Source organism: Argiope bruennichi, chromosome 10 (genome assembly GCF_947563725.1).
Source record: "Argiope bruennichi chromosome 10, qqArgBrue1.1, whole genome shotgun sequence".
NCBI classification, from domain to species: Eukaryota; Metazoa; Arthropoda; class Arachnida; order Araneae; family Araneidae; genus Argiope; species Argiope bruennichi.
This window is the reverse complement of record NC_079160.1, coordinates 121,317,536-121,345,420: the sequence shown is the minus strand read 5'-3', so window position 1 is coordinate 121,345,420 and position 27,885 is coordinate 121,317,536. Positions and strand designations below refer to the sequence as shown.

The 27,885-nt window shown below is 29.6% G+C and overlaps 1 protein-coding gene across 2 annotated transcripts in view; it reads right to left on the bottom strand.

Moving 5' to 3' along the window:
• LOC129988578 (potassium voltage-gated channel protein Shal-like) overlaps positions 1-27,885 on the bottom strand; it is a 299,749-nt gene that overhangs the window by 40,323 nt on the left and 231,541 nt on the right. For both annotated transcript variants that reach the window (XM_056096828.1, XM_056096829.1), the window contains exon 2: positions 10,574-10,736. In XM_056096828.1, the coding sequence (XP_055952803.1) occupies positions 10,574-10,736 (163 nt within the window). The remainder of the gene's footprint in view (positions 1-10,573; positions 10,737-27,885) is intronic.

The following is a 27,885-nucleotide window of genomic DNA, read 5'->3' as shown; positions in this document are numbered from 1 at the left end:
TAAAACGTTTTTTATTCACAGTCGGCAATGTTATAAATAAATTATTTTATTATTAAATGGGTCAAATTCAATTTTAAAAATAAAAATATATATAAATGAAGATTAAAAGCTTACTTAAAATGTATTCTAAGACTATATGGAATATAATTATTCAAATTTATATACCGATCATTCTTTTTTTGTTAATGTTCTTTACTGTTAGTAGGAGGCATTTTAAATATGAATAATTTATTAAATTATTGAAACATTAATCTAAACGAGAATATATTTGAAATGAACTAATATAATACTCTTTCTTTTTAGCATAATATATAGGATTAAGAAACTAGATCATTTGATACCTTTTGTATTTTACCAAATTTTAAATGACTAGTACACTTTATCCTACTGTCATATGCATCATTAAAGAAAATCCGGCAAATAATTAAATCAGCTCGCTAACTGTTAAGTAACGTCTTTTTTTCCCTAGCAATTTCATTTAAATTGTGAAAAAATCAATAAGGATTCAGTTAGTTTAGATCTGAAATCCGAACGGAAACAGCTGTTTAAATCAGCTTTTAAACATGTTCCTCGAAGAAGGGACACGCGTTCAGTGGTTGAGGCATCACTCAAACTGGGATCATTAAAGTGATTTTCAAAAATTCTTTTCTCGACTTTTCTCGAATAAAAGTTGAAAGTTCCAATTTAATGATGTCCAAGCAGCAGTAATTGCTTCTATTCTCCGTCGTTATAGGAAAAGCTGTGTTATTGAACTTGGCTCCCTGCCATTTCATTTTCAAGGAGACACTTTTCGGGACGTTGTATGAGTAGTTGATGCTACCCACCCCCCTCTGAAAGACTGAGCTCAAAGAAATGTATTTCGGTCTACAAGATAACTTTATATTTCCTTTCGACTTTCATGCCGTTATAATTTATTTTGTAATTCAGGAGCTATCGAAAATTTCATTCAAAGAAAATTATTCAGAATCCCTAAACGAATGTTTGTTTCAAAATTTTGCAAACATTTGAAAAATAATTTTTTATATTTGATCAAATTAGAAGACTGCTTCATTTCATTTCCAGTTTCATTTCATTTCCAGTTTCATGCAGTTATGGTTTTATAATTGTAGAAATATTTGAAAAAAATCTATTCGAGATAAGAGTGAATCTTCAATTAATAAATGCTTGTAAAATATCTATTTATACTTCCTTTAAATGCCCTTTTCTTTTGTGAAAGAGAATCCAAAATCAATAAAGACTGGGGAAATGTAAAATATTCATCAAATGCTCTGTTCGAGTATTAGTTAGGGAACGTTTGGCTGATATGCATAGCTCTATTCTGAATAGTGCACAGGTCAAAATTATAGTTTCATACCAAATAAATAAATAAATTATATCTAAAATGTCTGGTTTCCTGGGATTGATTAGTGACAGAATATCTACGCTTCCAAGGGCTAATCTTCATATATTTCATATCCATACGATTTACTTTCATCAAAATATCGGATCATTATTGAAAATGAATCATTCACGTACATAATATCTCGATACAAGAACTGCTTTCCGCCCAGAAACAACTCAACTCTTCTTTTGATTCTTGATTAGCGCAACAAGGTGAAGTAGTATACAATACATTCTTAGAATATGGAATAATTGAATAAATAAATGAGATATGAGGAATTAAATTTCAAGTGCATTCGGTTTCAGTAGTCATTTTCTTTAGGTATGTTTTTTTCGCATAGGGGCAGACACCGATTTCGCATAGGATTTGGCATACAGGTAGAGCGTCTTCCCCGTAATCTGGGTGTCCAGGGTTCGTGTCCCGGTATCAGGCATGGTTGTTCTTCTTCTGTGCTCTATCTGTGAGGTGTGTGAATGTACCTTCTTGTAAAAAGGGATTGGGCAAGCGAATGGGACACATGAAGTAGCTAAGCCGTACTCTTGGACCTAGTTAGCGCTACTGAAAAAACAAAAGACGCTCACTCGGCTTAAATCGCTGTCAGATCTGTCAGCGTCTTGTTAAGTACTATAAGCAACAACAACAAAATATAATCGTTCTGGCACACATTTTTTTTTTTGAAGAGAAGCGGGTCCTGTAGGGGAATACAGCACTTTCTACCTTTCCAAAGATGTAATAGTTGATTTTCAAATGTTTGCGGGGAGAAGATATATTTTTATGAGCTCGATAGCATATAAAGATAAAAGTATAATAATAAGAAATAAAAATTGAATATAAATATTAAAAAAAAGCTTAGTATAAATAAAAAAAAGCCCTGGAAAATAATTATTTATAACGATGAATAAATTCAAACAATTGTATCATTAAACATTTTTTGTAAAAATTAGTATCTCTCTCTCTACAAGTGTACTTATTTTATTCTTACAGTTTGAGTTTTTTTTTTAATTACTCAAAAGCATTTCTGTAAATATTTAAAAGCGTGAATAAAGAATGTTTAGAAAGAAATCGGAAGTATTTATTTTAAGATTTCATCGTAAATTTAAATTAATTTTTATTTACCAATAATTAAATTATTCAAGCTTTATTAGAAAAGACAAAGTTTCAGTTAAGCCTGACGGTATCACTGCGCAATGTAAGATATCATTTCTACGGTTACATCGGATGCGTTGCCACTCGTTTTCAGACACAGACAGGTAGAGAAAATTCAAAAATACAGTGCTTCCTCTTTGCATTCTTTATATATATAAAAAAATTTAATTTTTATTTTTTAAAAAATTGCAAAAATTTCCTTTGATGATAAAAATATTTACTGAAACAATTCACCTTCAAAAATAGCTTAATGAGTAAATTTAAAATAGATGCAAGATTATTGAAAACCTATTTTCAACGAACAAAAACATTCAATATATATAGATGGTAACTGTGGCAAATTTCTAGAATTGCAGAGGCCACCAATATCATTCCAAATTGCACTAGGTTAACACATGCATTCGGCCAGTGCTTTGCACGAACGATTTGCCCAATATCTCTACGGACAACATTATATGCAGATTGGCTTCTAATTGTAATTCAGCCTAATATTGTTGCAAACTCAACTAATATTCTCCAGCGATATAAAATGACTGCTAAATCAGAATCTGAATAATTGTAAACTATGTTTCAATCCATTTGGGCACACAATTACCGATTCAGTCATCTCAATTAGTATTCCCTAAGATATATTCAATTGTATGATCTGCATATTAATTTAAATATTCGCATCATTTGCTCATTGTTGTATAGCATTAAATGTATCAACTACTTACATTTTACATCGTTACCCATTGAATACTTAGAGCCATCCTTTGGATATTCGTCACGAATAAGGAGCGGGGACCCAGCTAAATAAGGCAGCTCAAAACTGTTTGGTAACTATCGTTTCTCAATCGAGAATAAAAATCGGATATAAATATTTGAATATCCTTTTCTGTTAAATAAAAATTATTTATTATATTTATTTTAAGCGAATACTTTTTATTAAAAGATTTTTAAAAAATGATAATAGCGTTATTCTCTTTCGTGATCTTTCAAATGATTAAACATACGAAGCATCCATAACCATTCTGAAATCTGTTTTTATAGTAACAACATGTATTTCTAAGATATTTAACAATAATTAGCCATTATTTTTCCTATCTAAATGCTTTTTTCCCGTCCTCGAGACTACAGAGAATAAGATTGGTTACATTTCGTTGACTACTAGCATCTATGTCAACTTATTTTGTCTTGTACCCTTACGGGTAGGTAAGACGTCATGGGTAATGTAATAAACTATTAGCAGTTTGCGTTTTGTTAGCCAATGCGTTTTGTCATTTTCTATTCTAGTTATGGTCTCCCACCGGAGGTCACCTCAGATACGAGGATGAGAAGCTTTCAACATGGTGGTTGGTTCTCGCCACTCGGGTGGTTACAGAAATGGTGTGGGGCCGGCTACCTTGTATCGATGACGGGATGGGCTGTCCACGGGAAGGGTTGTGTTGTGGCAGGTGATGGCCTTTAGGACTCAACCTCAGTTCCCGCCAATGCTGTCTCGGCTGTTCAGTCATTCAGATTTATTCGTGTGCCTCAGGGCGGTTCGGAGTAGTCAGTTTGTGAATGTGATTCTGGTTTGATGGGAACCCCCCCGCCCCCGTTTCTGGTGTCCAGGGATACACCTTTTATTTTATACCAATTTTATAGTTAGATCGCTACTTAATATATTTTTCATTTAATTGTCATATTTTTTTTAATAATTTGCAGAGCGTTTTTATTTTGGTAATATTTATTACATGAATATTATCCATGAATTGTTGGGTGTTATCTGTTCACCATATCTGATGAAAAAAAATCATGCAAAACATTTTACAGGGCACAAGGTTAGACGTAGTATCAGAAAACGAGGTAAGTGATCATTTTTTGGGTTGTATGGGCTAATTAAAACAAAGAGTTTTTCAAAAATATAATTTAATTAATTAAAAATGAAGGGAAGTATTAACATTTTAATTGAAAAACTTCAGGGAATATTACAGTACAAAAATCATTTTCATACCACTTAAAATTAATAAATTAGCATTCCAGTAAATTTAATTTTATTTATCCGTATATTGTTCATTCATTTTAATTATTTCTTGGCATTATTTTATAACTAATTTTTTGACTTTATATAATTGTAAATTTATTTTGTAACAATATTTTTATATGAGTGAAAAAAAAAAGAAAATTTGCGAAAAATCAATTCAGATATTTTATTAGTTCTCGTAAAAATGAAGTAAAAATAAAGCAAAAATGAATATTAAATTTCTTGGCACTTTATATACTATTACTTAGATAAATTTAAAAGTATTGATTGTTTTATCTTAATAATATTACATTATTCGTTCTGTTAACTGCGTGAAATAAAAATATTTGTACGAAGAATGAATGACTGATACAAGCAAAGCGAGACGCAGATAAGACGGATGCAGTGAGTTCAAACATTATCATGCTATGATGTTCCAGAAGAGAGATGCACATTTTTTACTTTCTTGTATACGTAGTTTAGAGAAAGTACAGTAATCGTCAAAAAATTCGAACTCGAGATTTGGACGAATTTCTAAGTTTTAGATTTCCGTGAGTTCAAAAAACACATATTTGAAAAATGTCTGTCTCTGACAAAGATAACTCAAAAACGCTTTGAGCTAAACGATTGAAATTGAGTATACGGTTTTTACACCAAATTTGCAGATTTCTGTCAAATTTTGAACAAATTCTTTGCAGAGGAAATTTATCTATCTGGCTGTTCAAATATAAGTTAATATGAAACTTATAAAAGGAAGAATGCTAGAGAGATAAAATTCTATACACAGATTTAACATCTATTATGTAAAAATGTATCAAATTTTGAGCCAAATTCAACAAATAGTTGACTGTCTGTCGGTCTGTACTTTCCAAAACATACAAACGCTATCATTAAAAAAAAACCGATAACTTAAACATATCAAATTTCGTATGGGATTTTGTGACAAAAAGTGCAATTTTGTTTTTGTCAAATTTCTGTTTCAATCAATTGAGAAAAATTTATCTAAATCACAAGTTAGTTTTTTTTTTGGATACTATTAACGCATTCTAGTGATTATTCGCCAAATAACTCGCCACGGATGACACGAAAGATGCAGTAAAAATGCTAAATTCAGGCCAAAAGTTAATATTGTTTAACTATTGCACGTCGATGCCATATAAGGAGTTCTTTGGCATGACAAATTTATTAGAGAGTATGCGAGAAAGTTTTGAGGAGACCACTCCTGCTGCTTTTATTTAGTATCTTTATTTTGCCTTAGTGTTACTTTGTAGCGCATAATTTCATGGGAAATATTTACATCATCGTTTTATCAAACATCTTCAGTCCAATAACGTTGTTAACTTTGCATTATTTTTTTACTATATTTTCAGAATGATTGTAAAAGCATATCCTGCACCTTAGAAATTTTTCTGTGCTTTTAGAAATCTATTTTGAATATAATTATGTATATTTGGTTTCCACAGAGAAAGGAAAAGTTTTTCGCTTATGACTTTAATATCTTATACATTTTTAATTTAATGTCAAATAAAACACTCTGAAACACAATTTAAAAAAAATATAATGACCTTGGAGTGCCTCTATTTTATCAAGGCCCCATAAGCTAACAAATAATTTCCAAAATTTTTTTAAAATTTTTTTAATTCAGTTTTACAGGTTGTGGTACTAAAGGTAGCTGGTAGGAATTAAAGATTAAATAGTTTGATGCAGCTCCACTAGATGTCGCTTCAACTGTGCTCGTACATAAATGAACCAGTTTGTATTCGATAACGGTATTTATTCAACATTTGAATTTCTAATGTTCTCAAAGTACAAATCTTTACTTATTAAGACTTTAAGTTTCAAAGTCTTTACTTCCAGAGATATATTGGAGTCAGATTTAGTTTGGGAAATTGCTCAATTTAATAATGTTTGTATATTGTTTTCAATTGAACAACATTTAGAAACATCGAATTAAGTTATGATTAAAACATATCTATTTTTGGGTATCGAAATTGTGTTTTTTGAGATTTGCTGACATGGAACTAAAGTAGCGTATGAAAATCAACATGTAAAAAGAAATATCGCCATCTATGTGAAGATTAATTCCTTGATTTTAGAAGACGTGTGATGATCGGCTGGATCATTCATCCATTGATTAATTTATTTATTACATGCATTTATGTGCGATCAAACATGTGTTTCGTTTATTTTCACTTAATCTATATAAAAAATATTGGAAATTTTGTGAAATGTAAAATTGAAATTTTAAACAGAGCACCTTCGAAAATTTTGGTTCCAACAAATGGCGCTGAGAAATTAAAAAAAATTGGCTACTTTCGCATAAATATACATAATGTTAAAGAGTTATTATGAAAAACTTTTCTTAAAAAATCATAATCTTAATCATCTTTATCATAAATGTCTTTGTTTACGATACAATCCAAAACCATTTTGCCATTTAGATAACTACACTAAGCATCCTAATATTTTTTTGCTTCACGATGACACTGAAGAAAGTAATTACGTATAAATAGACACGAATACATGATTCTAATGAGTGCTATTCATGCAAACACTGAAAGGTATTAGCGACCTTTATGATATTCTAGTATTCTTAATTGACGACGGATGCGCTATTTTTGGCATCTTTCATAATCATTAGTGTAAGTATGGCTTTTCTTTCGTCACTGTACACTAATTACTTTAATTAATTAGTTAATTATATAATTTCAAATTTAGAAAACGCTTTAGCGTATTTCTATAGAATAAAAGGAAGTTAAATTAAAATAATTTGGAACACTCATTATTTAAAAACTCAATACTTTATCACGTTATTAAATGAATAAAGAAAGATGAACTATAAATAAATCATCAATTTATCTTTTCAATTTTATTATTTTAGTCGTGTACGAAGATTTTAAATGCATTACAGTGATACCAACTTTAAATCAGCAATTTTTTTTTTTACTTGTAGATTTCAATTGCCTGAAGGTAGGAAGGCTGTTTTCAGAAGTGATAGATTGCAGAAAAAGATCTAATCGAACGTATCATCAATGTATCAAATTAAAACTAGCTGAAGCGGTTTCCCTGAAACTTTCTGGTATAATTTCCAATAAAGATCTTGTCGTTCTTTCTTTGCATAAAATTGTGAGCTTAGGGTCAGATCGGAAATACCTTACAAGGTACTGCTGAACAATAACGATGAAATATAGATTTTTGGCTTGAACGCAGTATATTTATTGAATCTATCGCGATAATATTTAGTTTGAACGTCGTTTTGAAAGCCAATTGATAATCAAAATTTGGCACGAAACTAAAGTTTTAATCACATTATTTACTTAATAACTTAATTGCATTGATTTAAAATCTATGCTTTTATGAGTTATTGCATTTGCATGCACGCGAAAGAAAGCTCTATTTGACGTTGACAAGTATTTAATTAACAAGTATCTGTATTTTAGATCCTTAAATGTGCATGAAATTTTATTTGCATAGATTTTTTTTGAGTCTTGGAGTTATCGAGTTTACTTGTACTCGAACACCCAAACAGACAGATTTCCTGTAAAGGGAATTTGTTCGAAATTTGATATTGTCGCAAAAGGAAGATCTGTACATAGCAACCGTGGCTGAGAGGAAAAGTACGAGCTTGCAAAGCACAAGGTCGGAAGTTTGAATCCCAACCAAGCGCCGTTACTTTAAAGATTGAACTTTAATTTAAATTTCTTAATATTCATTTGTTAACGTTTTAGAAGCTTCTAGAACTTTGTATAAACTTCTTTATAATTCTAGATTTTCCGTAAAGGTATAAATTCTGAGTTCCACAAGCAGTGGAATCAATTCTTCGCCTGCATATTACGGATTGCTTAAAGCTAATAAACTTGATATATCGTTACTTTGTGACTTGCTATTCTTTGCCTCTTCCCTACAATATTTACAAATTTAGTGTAAAAATTACAGACCAATTTTCAGCTGTTTAGCTTAAAGTGTTTTTTGAGTTAACGTGTTCACAAACAGACATACAGACATAATGCCAAAAGTGTATTTTTCGCACTCAGAGAAGTTTAAAATTTGGAAATTGTTCAAAATTTCGAGTTCGTATTTTTTATTACAATATTTTTTCTATTCTTTATATACTAGAAAATAAAAAAAAAGTATGTACGTGTATGCCAAATGCTCTTTATATTTCTTATCTTGTATCGGACATTTCAACATTGATGAGAAGAGGATTTTGGGGAATTAAAATGTCATCCTCGATATCTGGTCAAGATTTTACAGAATGATTTTCATTCTTTGATAATTCTCGAATCAGAAAATTAAAAAAAAAATCAATTAGAGATTCTGCATTCGCAGAAACAATCCAAATGATATCTTTCTTCATTGCTTATTTTTATTACTTTTAAGTAATGACGCATCCATGCCGAAGTTTTTTTTAATACCATGAGGCGTAACACACAAGTAAAATAAACTAATTCAACGGATGAAAATAGGTTTTCAAGCATTGATTTTGAATTATAAAAAAATTATTATTCGTAAAATGTATTTTGTAATGCTTACTTTCGTTTAGTTAGCGTTTCCTTTGCTATAAAGTTAAGCAAACATCTGTTGGTTGGCCATGCGTTCAGTATTGCTGGCAGTTTCAAGCCGATTTAAGTCACTGAGGTAGTTAATAATTTTTTTGAGGATAGGTTTTTATGTTGGAATTATACAGAACTTTCTTTGTATTTTCAGATCATCTTTGTTATACTAACAACAAAAAGGTAAAGAATTATAATTTCTTTGAAAGATTTTTAAGAACAGCTAAAATCAATTCTGATCATAAAGACAAGCAAAATGCTATTGAAGTAGCCTTGAAATCATGGGGAAACTTCAAGTACCGATATGATGGTTTTCTTGAGAATGACGAGCAAAACATTGATCTGCTGGAAATCAGTTAGCTATCACAAACCAAAATAAATAGTTTTGTCTTTATATTTTAATATTAATTCGATTATTTTTTTACAAGAATCTCCTTATTTTATGATGTCGTTGATTTTATAAATTTCTCACTATAATCAGATCATAATGGCTAATTTTTAAATCATTAGAGATAAGTAAGTACCTTCAATTGAATTATATATTATGTCGTATGAGATTACAAATAAAAATTCCATACAAATTTGCGAGGTCTAAATTTTTATGCAGTAATCAATCAATTTTTAGCAACATGTACTTGACACATTATCATTTTAAACAAAAAGAAATTCTACATTTTTGCCTGGGGCAGAAATTTACCGAGTTATAAATACTTGAATTTTTAATTTAGGTGATTTTAAATTTAATTTACTGCCCACAGTTTCAAATGTATTGGATCCAATCAATTTGAAAAGTTTTTTGATGGCAAGGGAGTGCATGTTTTTTCAGCTTCAAATGTTAATGTATCAAGAATATCGCTGACTTTGATACATCCTTTGCACTTGGATATCTCCTCTCAGGAATCATTCAGAACAATGCATTATTTTATTTATTTTTTAATTTTAATTGTAAAAAATATTTACACAGTGATAGAAAATAATGTAGATTAATGTTTCGGAGAAATTCAATTTAAAACAGTTATATAGATTTATTTTTCGGAATAATAAACAAGTTCTTGTATTAGGTGAATAATTAGGCATGATATTCATTTTCCGAATACAAAGGGTTAATAGGATTTAGAAACTAAATAAAAGTTTAAATATCGTTATTTTCCCAACAGTACTTTTAGGACCTATGCTGCCGATACTGCCACGTTCTGTGGTGATGGGGTGGTCAGCTGTACACAAGAAGGCGAAGTACTTTCAAGACCTCAAGTATCATAAAATGCAATTCTTTTACTTCATTTATATTATTTTTGCAATTGGGACTATTATGTCTACTTCTAATGGCGTAGAAATGAGTTATAGAGCCACGATTAGAATGATATAAGTTTAATCTTGAAATAGATCAAAAGGAATATTAAGATGAATGCTATTCTCTCTTTTTCTAATATTTTCACTTATGTGAAACCAGCTACCCCCAGTTCGGAAAATATAAGATTAGTTGGTAAGAAGAAGAGGAGGACCGACCTTTTGTGCTTTTCTCTTGTCCGCCCGCTGGCTCTGGTGGTAGATTCTGGAGAAGTTGGAGACGATGACTGGGACCGGCAGAGCGATCACCAGCACTCCACTCAAGGAGCAGACACCGCCCACGATCTTGCCCGTAGGGGTGTCTGGCACCATATCTCCGTACCTGCAGGCAAAGAGAAGGGAAAGAGTTAGGTCTTCACATCTGATAGAATACAGGAAGCGACAGGGAAAATATTTTCTTAATAAAAAAAGAGAGAGACGTGTTCAATTAAATTATGGATTTATCTGATTAAAAAGATGCAACTTCATTTAAAGAAGTCGGTGGCATTACATAGATATTTGAGTCATTATCTAAATGTGGTTACAAAATATAGAGGTATAATAAACGAATATACCTAATTTACAAGCCGTTTGAAAGAAAACAAAATAAAGGGAGCTTTGTAGTTCATCGGAAATAAAAAATAACAATTGAAAGTTTAAATTCATCATAGTTATAAGTGTTTAGTGTGAGCCTCTCCAGAAATAGAGGCATATTGAAATAGTATGATAACTCAACCCACCATTTTTCCTGCATGCCTGGTGTGAAGCTTTGAAAGGATACATATACATAGCGATACTTGATTCTTCTTTTTCTTGGGTAGCTGCATCTAACAGCCGGTATTTGTCCCCCCTACCAAATGGAGTAGAAAACTTAAAACATGCCTATTTGTAGGCTTTCAAAGCTTTAAACCAGAGATGCTGAAAGATTATGGAAGGAGTTTATCTTGTCGTCTTGCTAATGTTTGTATTTTTGGAGGTTCTTGCATAAAGCTGCGTTAAATTTAATGTTTTAACTGTTATTTGTAATTTCCGATGAACATTAAGACATACTTTGCTTTGTTTGTTTTTTCTGAAAATTTTACTACATTAAGTAATATTTTGTTTCATTTTCTTTGCAGGTATAAATGAATATACCTGCAAAGTTGCTATATTCCATTATCACCCTATGTAATATTTATTCTTTACATGCTTTTTTTTGGTGGTATTTGTTTACCAAGAGAGTGAAATGACACGTAAGACAATAAATGAAAACCTTAAGGATTTACGCTATTCTATTAAACTAAGGATTTACGTTATTGAATTCTACCAGTCTTTTCAGCTTAAAAAATCCAGAAATCAATTTAGAGCACTGAATCGGAATTGTAATGGAAGTTCGGATAGAGAAGATATATTATAGAATTTACAGTCTAGAGAGATAAGTGACTTGGCAATGTTCTCATTATTGAATGCCAAAGAGTATCCGACATACGGAAAACAAGTCTCGAGCATATTCTTTATAAAAATTATTCTTCTATCTCTCGTTAAGTCATTAATCATCAATACTATAAAATAATGTATTTCCAGTTTATTCATCCATTGCACAAATTTATTATTAAGCTGTGTTGGAATATTAGGAATGTGTACATTTAAGAATGTTATTTATTTACTAAAATTTCTATTTTAATTGCTATGAAAATAAAAATATAAGCATTTATTTGTATAACACATGTTATCATAAATGAAAAATACCCGATAATTTTAAATACCATTTAATATCCGTAATGAAATGGGATTAACTTGAGGAAACATTTCAGGAAAATACTGCCACAATTTAAAAAATTAAATAATGAAAATTCTACGAAGTAAATAATATAATTTCTTATTTCCAAAATGATTAAACGCACGTGGATTGAATTTAATTGTTGGAAGCTAAAGAAAGAATAAAAGAAATAACATTCTTTGGCAACATCAAGGAGAGATTGGTCGAAATTTTCTAGAAGCTGCATGCGCATTTATTCATTATATTTTTTATATTTAATCCTTATCAAAATGTTACATTGCGGACATTTCTTTTTGTTCTCTTTTTCCTTTACTTTTAAAATTAGACAGAATTATTTGCTACGCAGCCTTTCTTAAAAATTTTTATTCACAATAATATAAACAGCATTTTTTGTTTTGCGAAGGCATTATTAGGTAAAATTGTCTTAATTTGTAAAGAAAAATATAAAGGTATAATCAAAGAGATTTACATGATTCATCACATACATATGCTATAGAATCGTTGAAGAGATGAACATCATAAAACCACTCTCACCGAAATTCTTACTATATTTTATAGATGCGACGAGCTAATTACGAGTTCTTAGCATTCTATGCTTGTCTATTGCATCATCGTTAACTTTACTTATTCGCTGCTACTTATTAGTATTTCTAAGCTTGGAGATGTTCCTGAAAACCTTTTCCGCAAGAGTTCGTATTTTAGACACCTCTTTCCTTGATTTAATGAAACCAACATACTGATCTAATGAAAGTGTAGCACTTTTGCATTTACATTTATGCAAATTTCCAAGCCTACAGGCGATTAGTCGGTAGTGGGACAAATGCGTACAACCATTTGCGTACGGATCATAAAAGGCCAATAAATCATGCGTAGCTCTTTGAAAAAAAGGGGGTAGGGAGTGATTAGTCTAGGTTTGCTAAAACATATGTTTTCTGTTGGCAAAAGTATTTGGCGAGAAAATGTATTGATATTTTAACTAAATTTTGATACTTAAACACAAGGAAAAAACTTTTGTCTCTATGTGTATATACTGGCTCTGTACACACCAGGTCGTCTGCCTATCAAATTTGGCAAATATATACTTTGGATGGTAGGAAAGTGATTTTTTGAATTTTTAATTAATCAAAAATTAAGATAAATATTTTTTTTCGTGATAACTTTCTAAAAATTTACAGTAAAAAATAGTTTTTACTTGCAAATCATATCAATTCTCTGCATTATTCATTCACAGTCAAAGTATGCTAAATATAGTTCTCAAATGAAAATCAATAAAGTTTAAAAGAAAATCTGAAACAGAAACACCTGAACTTAACTATTACCATCACAAGCGATTCCAATTGTTTTAAGATAAGTGGATTATTTAAATGTGCATTTCAGCTAATTAATAACACACAAGTCAATAAGATAATTTAACAGTTGATAAATTTGCTACTATTTGAAATTAAATCAGTTCAAAGCTTTTGATAAATCTGGTAATCAAATAAATAATTCATATACGCATGAAATAAATAACTTAAGAAGCCTGATATAGTTATAAAAATACATTTTATCTTATATTTAAAAATCTAGTATTCTCGTTTATATGAAAACTTTATCTGTTCATACGTAAATATAAACGGAAGATCTTGACTATAAAACATACATGCTATCTAAGATCAGTATTCTTTTTACAGAATAAAAATACGCAAGTACTAATAAACCAATAAAATGAATGTTGTTTAAAAAATTTTAAGATAATTTACATTAGAGATAACATTATTTTTTGTATTAATATTTTTAAATGCACTGAATTGCATATTTCTTTCTCCCAAATATATGTGTGTTAAATTTAGTATCTCTACATCCAATGGTCGATATTTTAAATAGATTGATAGACGCATATATATACATTCACCTTTATTCTTGGAAGAAAATCTTATTTTGTTAATTAAAACTTCTAGATTAAAGTCTGAATACTCCACACTTTAATTTTTGAATAATTTTAAACGAAAAATTTGGAAATACCTGTGACATTTAAAGTATATGCTTCCGTGTTTAAAGTTAATTTTTTCCATTCCCTCCCCTCCCCCCCCCCCTTTATGTGTGTGTGTGCGTGTGTGTGTATGCGCGCGCGTATGTTATCAGGTATTTTGTTATTTAAGTTCCTAAATCAGTCCTTATTTTATTTTATGAATTAAAAATAAAATTCGGGATATTTTAATGGAACATTACAACTGAAAATGGAATAATAATACGTAAGAAAGCATTTTTTAAACTTTTCTCGAATTTACTATTTATTTGATTTTTATAATATCGCAATGTATTGAATATTATTTTAAAATATTCTTAGTATGATTTCTTTTGTCTTTTGTGACATTGTTACAAATTTAGAAAATTTTGAAACGCTGTATTCTCTTATTTTTCCATTGATGATGTAAATTTTGAAAGTAGAATGCATAAGAAGCTTATAAAGAATACTTATGATAAATATTAATCTCAAAATACATATGCAGGTAAGTTAACATAATATTCTAATTGGATGAAGAAGTATTTAAATATGACGAGTCTGATTAAATGACAAATCTTAACAAAGAGTGATTAGTTAAAAAAAGCAACAAAGAAAACTACCCTCAGCTCTTGAATTTTTAGTAGTTGTAGAAAGGTATTTAGTTTTATACTTTCATTTATGACAGACGACCCTGCAGTCAATTTATTCAAGTCATAATCAAGTATTTATTAAATTAATTTTGGAATTTTATTCTAGTAATATTCCTAATTACCATAATAGTAATATTCCTAATTACCATAATAGTAATATTCCTAATTACCATAATAGTAATATTCCTAATACCTAATATTCGTTATGCTGTTTTATAATTCTAAAAAATTTGGAGCTTTACAGTTTAAAAAATTATATTTACTCCTTTTAAAATATTGTTTAGAGTGTTATATAAAGTTGTCTTTTGTTTTCGATATTTTGCTTAAAATTAATTTTACGTTTTGACTGTGCACTTTATTTATTTCTACAATATTGAAATGGACTTTTTAGAAAGGGACATAATATTGCGACTTCAGTTTTCAAAATTTACTACTTAAAATTGCTGAATAAAAATTAAATTAAAATTAATTAAAAAATTTGGAAAGAAAAAGGGCTTTGAGATTTGCATTATCTTAGGGCCCCTGGAAAGTTTAAAACGGCCATGAATTCTTCTGAAATAAGAAATAATTACATTGATTAAAATATGGATAAAACGCATAGCTAATCAGTAAACATTTCAATTAAGGTGTAGATGTATATTGTTGAAGAGTGTATTACCAGAACTTCATTCAAAACTATTTTTAATGATTTATTGTAAATATAAGAACTATCTTCAATAAAATTAAAGTTACTGAAGAACATATACTACATATATTAATGTAAAAATCATTTTTCTTAATTCTATTTTATTTTTTAACAGTAGATTTGTATTATGGTTTAATAAATAGTGCAACTAGAAGAAAATTAAATTTGAATTCAGCTAATATCTCCTACAAATTTTCGCAGATACAAATGATCAGTTAGCAAAATATTAATATACTTCTGATTTAGTAAGTTGCTTATTTTATGCACCGTATACTTACAATATTTCATATACAAAATGCAAAGTCATACAATGAACAAATAATTTATCTTTATCAGAGTACAGATTTTTAAAAAAATGTAACAATATTTAAATTATATCTACGATGACAAACAGAAAATTTTAAATTTGTAATGGCTTTCTACTCTGGAAACTGATTTTTTAAAAATTGATATAGCGTGAAAACTTAACATCCGTAATTGGAATCTTTTCTTACTACTTACAGCATTTCAAGAATTGCTTTTGCAAGTTTTACCTCCTTACAAATCATTCCAATACCACTAACCTCATTTAATTGTACTTTAAATTAAAGAAACAACTTTTTTAAGTGCCTATATTTAAATAACATATTTTAATGTTCGAAATTATTGAATTAAATAAACGAATGAAGAAGAAATAAATCAAAAATTAATGGAACGCAAACTCTTTTGTTTAATGCAAAACGTTATATTTATGTAAAGTAATGCGTTTATATCTGAAATCTAGAAAAAATGATTATTATTTCGAAGTGGGTACACTATTTATATGAGCAGAAATATCATTCCTCAATGTTTTAATCTAACATTTTTAAATAAATACATTGAAAAGCAATCCATCTTTCATAAAAAGCAAAGTGGAAATTACTCCTATCGTATTAAAACGCATGAAATTATATGAATGAACGTATCGTTAAATATTCGAAATTGTATCAAACATCAGGCTAACTCTAGCCAAATATGACACTTTTAGATAACGTTTAAGATGTTGTAACCTCTTCTAGAACTGATCCTTATCAGTAACACAACCGCATTATAAACGAGACAACTGATTGACAGTTTTATGATCTGTACGCAAATGGTTGTACGCAAAAGTCATACAACCGATTAGTCTCTTAACCCTCCAACTGAGTATCCCGCAATTTCCTCGGGTTGGTAATCAGCCCATTTTCTGTTACATCTTGCTTTTTTTGCAGTTTAGAGCGTTTATTTTTATGATTCAGATTTCTATTATATTGTATTATTATCGTATTGTTTCTGATAGCACTTGCCATGGACAAGCCCGCTACTTTCGAATTCAGCGATTTTAAGAGAGCGTCTCTTGTTTTTTAATAGCGCCAAGAGTACGATTTTGCTACTCAAGCATCACATTCGCTTACACAGCCCCTTTTTACAGGGGTGCGCATTCACGCATCTGACATATAGAACATATGAAGAACAGCCATGCCCGAACTGGGACTCGAACTCAGGACGGCCAAATCACGTGGAAGACGCGCTACCTCTATGCCAGGATTTAGGATTTAGTTTTAGTTTAAAATGGATTATGGATTTAGTTTAAAATTTGGAAGAAATCTACAATTTGAATGCTATAACTTTGAATCAAATTTTATTAATCTTTCTCCAAAAATCTTCAAGTAATCGTAGTCAGACGAACAGACTATTATCCTGTGAATGGATTTCATTCAAAATTTATAATAAACTATGAAATCGATTTTAAGACATTTTTTGTGAAGACATTAAATGTTTACCTGTTTTACCTGTTAAGACATTTGAAATGTCTTAAAACCGATTAGTTTTCAGACATCAAGTTTTGAGACATTTCATCAGCATAGCTTAAAGTAGTTGAGTTTCCACAAACAGACAGACAAACATAATTTTACAATTGTGTTTTTCAAACTCAAGGGAATCTGAAAAGGGTCATAGTCAAAATCTTGAAATGAAATTCCTTAAAAATTACAATATATATATATATATATATATATATATATATATATTATGTAGGCTGGAAAGTAGAAATGAGGTTTATATTGTCTTTCAAAGTATAATTTCAGTAATTCCATCAGCTTTTCATATTTCTTACTGTGGTAATTTAATTAACTAAAATCTAATATGTAATAAAGATACGGCAAAATAATGTCAGTCTAAAAATAACTGAAAGAATAATATTATTTATACACCTACTGTACTAGTTTAATGAAATTTCTACAAACTGTTTCCATTCCAGAAACTAATCATTGAATTTCGCCGTGTATTGTAGTGACATGACTTTTAATTAGATTAAATGAACTTCTCCAACAAAACCCAGTCTATTCAAAGTTCTAAAAAACTCAGGTGAACAATCATTCACACAGTACCTACGTCCGAGCACCACACATTCAACAACAAAATTTCTTATTCGCGTGTGACCTGCTGGTGTTGAAAAACCTCCTTCCTTTGCCTATCCAATAATAAATTCCACGGAGTCACGAAAACTAGCAAATTTCAACTCAACCTAAAATGGCAGCCTAAACGAATTCACACTGCCTGAAGGTGATGCAAATATCATAAGGTGTATAAAGGAACAAATTGGGAAATTGTTTCTTTAAATTTTGGCAAGATTTTCCCTCATTAATGTAATGGCAACCTATTAAATTAACACATTCCCTTCAGAGGTATAAAGAGACACTTAGCTATTAGTTTAATTGGATTGTTTTCTAAACAGGTGTCGGCAGTCCTTTGTTTAGGGATGTTTCCTAAATGAAGACCTAGTTGTTAGGTTAATATTGAGTGAGCCTTCACTGAGACTCGATTTGCGCTTTTAAGCCACATTTAAGTTTCTGTTATTTTGATTCCAATTTTAACGGTTAGAGTATCAGTTAAAGATTTTTGTAATGAGTGCTTTGCTTTAAGTATCGAAAGGTTAAAATGGTTGAATGGAGTAAATGTTGAGTGTTTCGCCTGCTGCCAAGTAAAGTAAAAGAATAATGATTTATTCATAAATTGTTTGGCGTCTTTACTGTTACTGTTGGGATTATATTTGTGACAACCTTCTTTATCATTTTCTAACTATTCTAAAAGCAAAAAAATTGATGCTTCAAAAGCGATAAGACTCCAATTTTCTGCCCGTGTATTTTAAGGCTTCAAATACCTCAAACCAAAACAACATTACGTTCTCACATGATAAAAAAAATAAAATAAAATTTGTAAAGTACACATATAAGTCAATCTCTGCTCCCTAATAATCTGTTAGAAATTATTTTTGTTCTTTGTTGAAGTATTCATTTTGAGTGTTTTTTTATCGATTTGATTAACCGGAAAGTGGTGAAGACATGAACTATTGACTTTAGAAAATGCAGTAGCATGATTCGAGACCTGGTTATATCCACGATCTGTTCTCAGTGGAGCTCCCTTGCTCTTTAAAGTAGTTGTAGAGAGTCAAATATTCTCAAGATAGATAGGGGCTGGAGGCAGGATGAGAGTTGTCGCATCTTTAGGGGCGTTCATTATTATCAGACACCTTCTTGAAATAACCTCGAGCAGTTTCAAAATGAGCGATTAATGTACTTAAATTATTTTAAAGTTCTTTAAAAGAGGAATTTCTTTCTTCAAAGATTGAAAAGCTTTATTTATACTCATAATAATTTTTTTAATGTTTCTTTTTCTATCATTAATATTTATAAACTCAGCTTAACACTGATGCAATCAGGAATAAAGATTTAATCGAAGTTATTGTCCTTACGAATTGAATTGTCTCTGAAATTCCGAGATATTGTCCTTAAAATTCGACCACCCTGATTTTCAAAGGTTATCTTTATTTTTCATGCAACAAATGCTCCAATTAAAAATTTGAAAAAAAAATATATAAAGAGTAATCAATTTCTGAAAATTGAATGAAACAAGTTGATGTTTTTAAAAGATATAAATTTTTTAATCTAAGATAGGTGCTTCTTAGAGAAAAAAAAACATATTGAAGATGTAGTAGAAGAGGCTAAAATTGATAGCAAGTGAAAACAATTTATGATGCCATTAAATGACGATATTGACGAAGCTACCCTAAGGTGGTTTCACAAGGCGAGAGGGTGGAACTGGCAGCTTAAGGGATCCATGATTCCTGAAAAAGGAAAAGGAATTTTCAGAAAGTAATGATTTTAAATCTAGCAATGGACGACATTCTTCTTTCCCTGAAGGTCAACCTTTTCAAAACCATTTCGCCAGAAGACCCAACGGATGACACCGTGACTTAAAAATAGCGAGAAAAACTGAAGTCAGATGAATTATTTTCTCTTGATAATGAAGATAATGAGGATGAAATTGTTTTCATTTTATCCAAAAAATTAGTATAAAATCATGGTTTTTTTTAAAGATGAAAACTATATCCAAATGTACAAGCAGAGGATGGTAAATCTGCTCTGCTTCAACATTATTCGAACTAATAAATTGAAGTCATCGGTCGCAAGAAAGTATGTGAAGCCAAGATACTTTAAAAATGCCTAGAGTTTAACAGCTGACAAATAAAAAGGTTTGAATCATAGAGGAAAATCTACAGAAATTAGCTATCTAACATTGATAAATAAATGAAATTAAAAAAAGAAAAAAAAAATTAATTTCATTGTTGAGAATAGACGTTTCAAAACAATCTGGAGATTCGAAGAATATAAAAGTGCCTGATTTTTTAATAATTGTAATAAATCCAACAGATGTTAGATTTGAATATAATTTTGTTAAGAGAACTATCAAAAAGGATTTATTCAGAAAGTTATTTTCAAATTGGATAGTAAGCTCTCAATACATTTGCAGTCTATGAGAAAAATGCATATTACGGGGCATCGGATGTTGTAATTCATTGAAAGCATCCCTTGTACAAAACTATTGGGAGAAATAAATTTCTTTGAGAAAAATAAGAGATGAATATACGAATGTTAATGTTTACAATGGACTAAAGAAAAAGAATGTATAGTTATTTTAATCACGGTTATGGGTTTATGGGTACTACAATAGTCTATCTAACTAGTCTTTTCCATTGAGTCTGAAAAATCCTCGCATTCAGAAAATAATGCCCCTACATTCGGAAATGCCAGTGGTGAAGAGATTGCTGCAGAATTAATTCTACATGAGCAGAATGATAAGAAAGAGACAGCTATCGGTTCACAAGAAAAACCACAAAATTCTACTGAAGAAACATCTTTAACGAACAGTATACACGATTTTTTTCTACATTACCAAACATTTCTGTAGCGCATCTGAACTCGTCAGAAGGACTCAAGCATATCTACAGTTATCATTTGCATCAACAAAGAAACAAATAAAATGAACGGATATTTTAATTTTGGTCTGCTTTCATCTATCTTTTATATATACATATTTTCTACTAGCAAGCAGTGGAACTGAAATTTTCATTTTGAAATTATTTGAAGTTTTTAATACCAACAAGTCTTTCTAAGATGAACCAAAAAGAGCAATGAAGATTTTTTAATGAGAATCAGTGAAAAATTTCACTCAAAAATAGTGAAACTGCAAATCGAGAAAACAATTTTCAACGATAACCTATCTTTATCAATATTTTATTTTTTTGAAATCCTAATGATATAGTTAAATTTTTTTAACAACTATACAACGTCTATTTACGAGAATATATTCAGAGAACAGCGTACACAATTATTTTTACTTTCTCCTACACGTAGTATACAGAAAGTATTATTATCATCAAAAAATTCGAACTCGAGATTTTGACGAATTTTCATGTTTCTGACCTCCCTGAATTCGAAAACATTTTTTTCTGGAAAATATTTTGTGACAAAGATAGCTCAAAAATGTTTTGAGCTGGACGGTTGAGAGAGCTAGAAATATAAAATTCGATAAAATTTAAGATCAAAAGTGTTGATTTGTATCAAATTTCGATCCAAACCCAAGAATGAGAAGACACTCTATTTGTCTGTACTCTCGGAAACATGTAAATCTAATAATTCGAAAATGCAATGACTTAAATCAATCAAATTTGACCTGGAATTTTGTGATTACAATTATAGATTTTCGTCAAATTTTTGTTTTAATCTATTGGAAAAAATGCTTATAAAACTGAAATTCAATTTTCGGGTACTATTATTCGCATGCCAGAGATGAATCACCAAAAAATTCGCCAAAGATTCCAAGAGAGATTTAATAAATAATTGGCCCTAGATGGTGCTATTGAAAAACAAGAGACGCACTCTTGGCTTAAAATCACTGACTTCTAAAGTTAGTGGGCATGTCTATGAAAAATGTCATTAGAAACAACAACAACAATAAAAATGTTAATCCCGCCGAAAGTTGATATTTCGTAACTATTGAATCCCAATGCCATGCAAGGCTTTCTCTGTAATAACACCTTTATTAGAGAATGTGCGAAAAAGTTTTGAAGAGATTACTTCAGCTGTTTTTACTAAACCTTTCATCTCAAAAATTTCAATTAATATTATTATTTTTTACATAGTTAATGAAATGAAATAAAGCTAAAATTCCCATTCATTAAATAATTTCTCTATATAATTAAATAGTCACCAAAAATGATTTGTGTTTAAATCTCTCAGACAGAACATTTATATCTCGTTAGAGCCACGGGAAAAGAAATGATACTGACAAACAAAATTTTCTTCACAAATTGCTACAAAGGCGCATTTTGTTTCTTGAGAAAGGTGAAATGTGTCGCAGAGCAGCGGTTCCTTGCTCTTAATTACAGCTCCAAATGAAGTTCAACTTCTTTCAGCGACATAAAAAAGCAACTCAAGGAGGGAAAGAATGGAGGCATTTATTTCACTTAGCATAAAATGCTTTCTTGAACAACGCAGCAAATGAGCAATGCGCGCCGGAAGCGAAGAAAACTGCTGTTTTATGTCATCGTAAATCTGCTTTCTTTATCCACGTCTTTTGTCATTTTCAGCAGAATACCGTGATGTGTCTCAAAGAGTGTGTTTTTCCACAGTATTAGAATTATATCGCTAAATACAGATGAATAACTTTTATTTTATCTAGAAGAGCACTATATATAAAGAAAAACAGTATTTTGAGGATTTTGATATCACTAAAATAATTTTTTTAACAAGATATTTTTAAGCCGATATATTTTCAGTAAATTGCGTAATATAAAAATTGTCGAATTGCTCTCCAGAGTAAATCTTTGAATCTAGTGCTAATATTCTGAATAGTGGGAGTTCAAAGAGAAAGGATTTTTCAACGCTTTAATTAGCTCTTTAATCAACTGAAAATCAACATAATTATTTTTCTCCTAATAACTTCTGTATCTATTATGACACAGAAATTAATTTTATACTATTTTAAAATTTAAAAAAGAATGAATTTTTAGTGTTGCCAGTTTTGACCCAGAGCCATTTTTTTCTTTGATTTTACTAAATTTTTACTTTTACTATTACTTTTCAAATTTTGCTTAATCTATTAATATTTTTAAACACAATTTTTATCATTACTTTCCAATGATTTAATGAATATAAACTAGTTTTTATTGCTTTGTCACATTTCTCATAACTGTGCGTAACTTCAAAAAGGGATTATTATTTTTGCTTGGCTTTGATTAGCATGACATTATTTTCAGACTGGTAATCTTTCTGTAACCTGTATAATGCAAAAATCGTTTCCTTGTAATGGAATGATTTTATACTACTTTAAAATTCAAGCGAATGACACTATTTTAAAACGAATATGAAAGCGAAATAAACTAATTTAAAATATTGACTTCTGAATCAATCATACACAAAACTTTATCATTGCACAAATCTTTTTCAATTTCCCTATCAGTTTCTGTTATTTTGAGCTTTGGTAATAAATGCTGAACACTTTAAAAAGACGAAAGATGACCATTTTTATTTTTGTGTACTGTTCATTCTCGGATTCAGAAATCATCCTCGCTTTTGCGCATGCGTCAGGATGCGTTTATTTCGTCAAAAAAGAGATGAAGGTCATGATGAAAGGAAAAGCTATTTACATTTAGCAATAGAGTATACATATTGTTTACTGAAATAGAAGGCGTAATAAACGCTTATCTCTCTGCATGCCATTCCTTACCGAAGTGCAATCGTCGGAAAATACTTGTAACGGGAATTCCGGGATTTCTGATATTTATGAAGGAGAAAACCTTAAACTGTAATTAATAAATCTTAAGAGAATTGGTGAAAATTGAACTTCTAAATTTAAACATTATAGCCACATAATCTTTTAGACATCGTGAACACAAAAAAGCATTTAATATCATTGCTGCGCAGAAGTGTATAAACTACTAAAAATATTTTTACTTTTGTGCTTAAACTAGTTTACTAGCATAATTAAAATATTTTCAAAAATTTCTAAGACATTGAGAAAAGGCGTACGAAAAGGAAACTAGTATCACTAAAAAGTTTATTTTCAAAAATTTTAAATTGATTCCACAATTGTTTTTTTGTGATACTAAATGTACAACGAAATTATATTAAGAAGCAGTAAAAAAGGGATTTAAAATAAAATTTGTACAAAACTTTGCAAATTGCACATTTTTTAAAAATATTTTCCTTTAAAAAATAAATCGAAAAAGCTCTTACTGTGATTTTTATTTTAATGGATTCTAAGTAAACAAAAATAAAATAGTATTGTAAGCGTGCAAAATTCACAGATTAAATTTTGGCATATCTCCAGGTTACAGATTTCTTCGAGTTCGAATAATAAATTTTTGGAATTGTGCATGATTGTTTCTGAACGCAAAAACTCAAAAGCACTTTTAACAAGAAGGATAAAATTTAATGTGTGATCTTTACAGTTATATTTATAAATTCTGTCATTTTTTAACGAAATCCATTTTACAGAAAATTTGTTTGTCTGTCTCTTCAAATATAAGTAAATACGATATCAGCTAAAAGGTAATATTTAATGAACCATCGTATAAATTGTAAATCTGCGTCGAATTGCGAAAGAAATCTGTCTATCTGTCCTCTCTTCCCACGAACTATTTCTTTCAAGATGTTATTATAGGATTTCACATTAAAGAATAAAAATATCTATTTATAAAATGATTTGTTTATAAAGCAAAATTGAAACCTGAGTAAACAAACAATGATTATAAAATAAAATACAAATCAATTGAAATTGTATCAGCTTCAGAGATTTTTAAATTAGTTTTAAAAAATGTTACGCTTTAATTTAATCTCTTTGCAAAAAAAAAAAAAAAAATACAGAGAATAGCATAAAAATTAGAATTAAAGTAATCTTATTTATTTTTCAATACGTGTAAATTGTAATCGTATAGGTCATGGTAAATCTTTGTATTTTTGTTATATAAGTTTCAAACATAGTCCAATTGACATAAAGGGATTAAATATATTATTGAAAACATTACATGAAAACTACCAAACGATTGCTACGATATTCCAGTACCCAGAAAACTCATACAGATAATAATTATCCAAAAATACTTTCTATTTATTAGCCGGTTTATTGCTAAAACATTTAATGATTAAATAACAAGATGTGTGAAACAATTCTGAATCAGAAAATTAAATCTCTTTTGAAAGCTGTTAGTAATGAGTTTGGAATCAATCAGAGGTGTATTTAGGCCAGACGTTATGAGATCCCTCATTTAATGACTGGTCAATTGAGTGTCTTATTTAATAATTTTTAGTCTCAATCGACAAGTGAATGATTTATTAGAGTTTAAATTTTAATGTTAGTAAATTTGTGGAAATATACTTGTTTTTATTTATTACGCTTTTGGTAAGTATATTATGGAAAAAGTGATTGAAATGAATTAAATAATATTCTTGGAAAAAAAATTACTGGAAATAAACATTATTATATATTCACTATGATAGGCGCCGCGGTGGCCTGGTGGTAAGGTCTTGGCTTCGGAACCGGAGGGTTGCAGGTTCGTGACCCGATTCCACCGAAGAACCGTCGTGTAAGGGAGTCAGTTGCACGTTTAATCCGTCATGACCAAACGTCCTCCCGCTGGTGTGGTGTGGAGAGGGGGGTGCCAGCTCAGGTGTCGTCCTCGTCATCTGACCGCGGTTCAAAACTGGTGTTAATTCGTCCTCATGTGATAAACGTCAAGTTCAAAGCGCAAGTTTAATTTCGAAACCATCTGCGCATTCAGTTAAATGAAAATGAATATGGCATCACAGCTAAATTTTAGGGTATTTCATGCTAGATTTCATATTCAAAAGTACTGTTTTAAATATCACTGTGATGTAATGTGTATTTACTTTATTTTTCTCCGTGATGTAATGTGCGTTTATATTATTGTACTAGAAACTTATTATAAAGATTCATAAGTAGAAGCATTTCTGATAAAAAAGAGAAATGCAGAAATGAGCAAGTAGGGATATTGGCCCTTCGTCTTTCTTGCTTACTATCACAATATGGCGAGTTTAGTCAGAGATATTTGTTATTAATGTACGCATAAGATGAGAAAGTAACAAGTTTTATGTTCGTGAAACGTATTCAATATTTTGTTATTTTAGCATAGAATTCTCTTTATCCCTGCTATCCATGTGCGGATTCTAACTTGCATTATTTTCATTTTCACGTTCTTTGGGAGTGAATTCGATATTTTTTAAAAAGTTAATGCCTTATGCGACTTGATTAGACGGAAAGAAGATAATTAACCAGTGAATTGATTTGTATAATACTAATTACAAAGATATATGTTTGGATGCTCAAATTTCTGATTTTTGCATTTATGAATGAATGACATTCCATACCCACGATAAACAGACAGACAAATTATATATCTGCTTTTTCGAAATACGATTGAATTCAATGATTTTGATCTGTAAACCAAATTCCAAATGTCTTTCCGTAAATACATAATTTACATTCGCATTATCAAAATGGAGATCCATATTAATAAACGTAGAATTTTTATTATAATTTTCAAAATATTGTCCAATATTGTTCAAGATAGAATATCCAATATTGCTTTTAAAATATTGTATAACATTATATAATAATAATTTGCTCTTAGTAGAGAATCGTTTTTGTTAATTTTTGGAATGAATCTCTCAAATGAAAAGAATTCTTAAGTTAAAACTAATCTTTTTTTAATCCTGATTTTATTGTGTCAGTGTATAAAAATATTACTGACTTACGTATTAAAAATGTCAGTGTCCTTTTAAAATTATTATATATTTTACAATATTTGATACGGTATTTAATAGTCCACGGTAATCACAATATTGTTCAAGATTTCCCCAAATGTTTCACAATATTGTGGAGCTACTGGGACAAGGCAGCCTGAAATCAGAAATTCATAAAAATCTCGAGGTTGTATTTAATAATGATTTTAAGACTTTTTTTAAATCCATAATTCATATACTAAAGTAAAAAAGAACTGTATATATTTCACACTTTAAGACTTCCTCACGTATCGATACACATAAGCTGGTTCATAATTAGTTTAGCAACGTGAATTCATGTTCAATAATATACGTCAAAATAAACTAATCAAAATGTAAAATTGTTAGCAGATAAAAAACATTCAAATAACTCCATTAAAATATGACAAATACTAACGAAAGAAATTTTATAATATTTTCTAGCAGTAAATGCTAGCAATAACTAAAAGAAGAAACTTTTCCCCCCAAAATATAAATTTTGCAAATTGAGTGAAAGAAGCCTCACCAGAACCTTTCGGCAGCTCTGGAGTGCCTTCCACAAATTCTTATTAGTAAAATAAGCCTGAAGAGCTCTCATGCGGAGAGGTAATTCAACGTTCAAATAAGTAGCGCTCCGTGTCGTCTAAAACAAAAATCGAAGCTAATTTCGGTGCGAATTGAAAAGAACTTCTTTTCATTTTCATTTTATTTCATTTTGTGGAATGATGGTTTTGAGAAGAAGTTGATACTCAGCATTTTCTTTCAGTCCTCTTTGTAAGGGCAACTTTTTTCTTAAAAGAAATTGAAATCTTTTGGAAAACGAAACACTCAAAGAAATATAGAAATCTGTGAATATTTCTTCTACAAATTGTTTTATGAAATTTTGTGGCTACAAAGCTACAATTTTTAGGGACACATAACTTTCATTATTTCGACATCAATTCTTCAAAATAATGTATTTATAACTTCAGGTTAAACATTATATGAAGTTTTTCTAGCATTAAAATGCATATTTAATAGTGTTATGGTTCATATACAGCAGAACTCTGAAATTTTTGTTTTCTTAATTCAATAATCTATTCTCCATTAATTTATTACATTTAATCTATTTATAATAATTTATGAAAAGTATTATGTAGGTTTAAATTGTTTCTTTTATTTGATTCAATTTATTTCAACTGTCCTACAAATAGGACAGCAGTCCAATATGGGTTAAACATTAATAGTATACAAAGTGATTTTAGTATCAAAATGTGCATTTAATTAGGTTAAAGTGAAATTCTGAAATTTT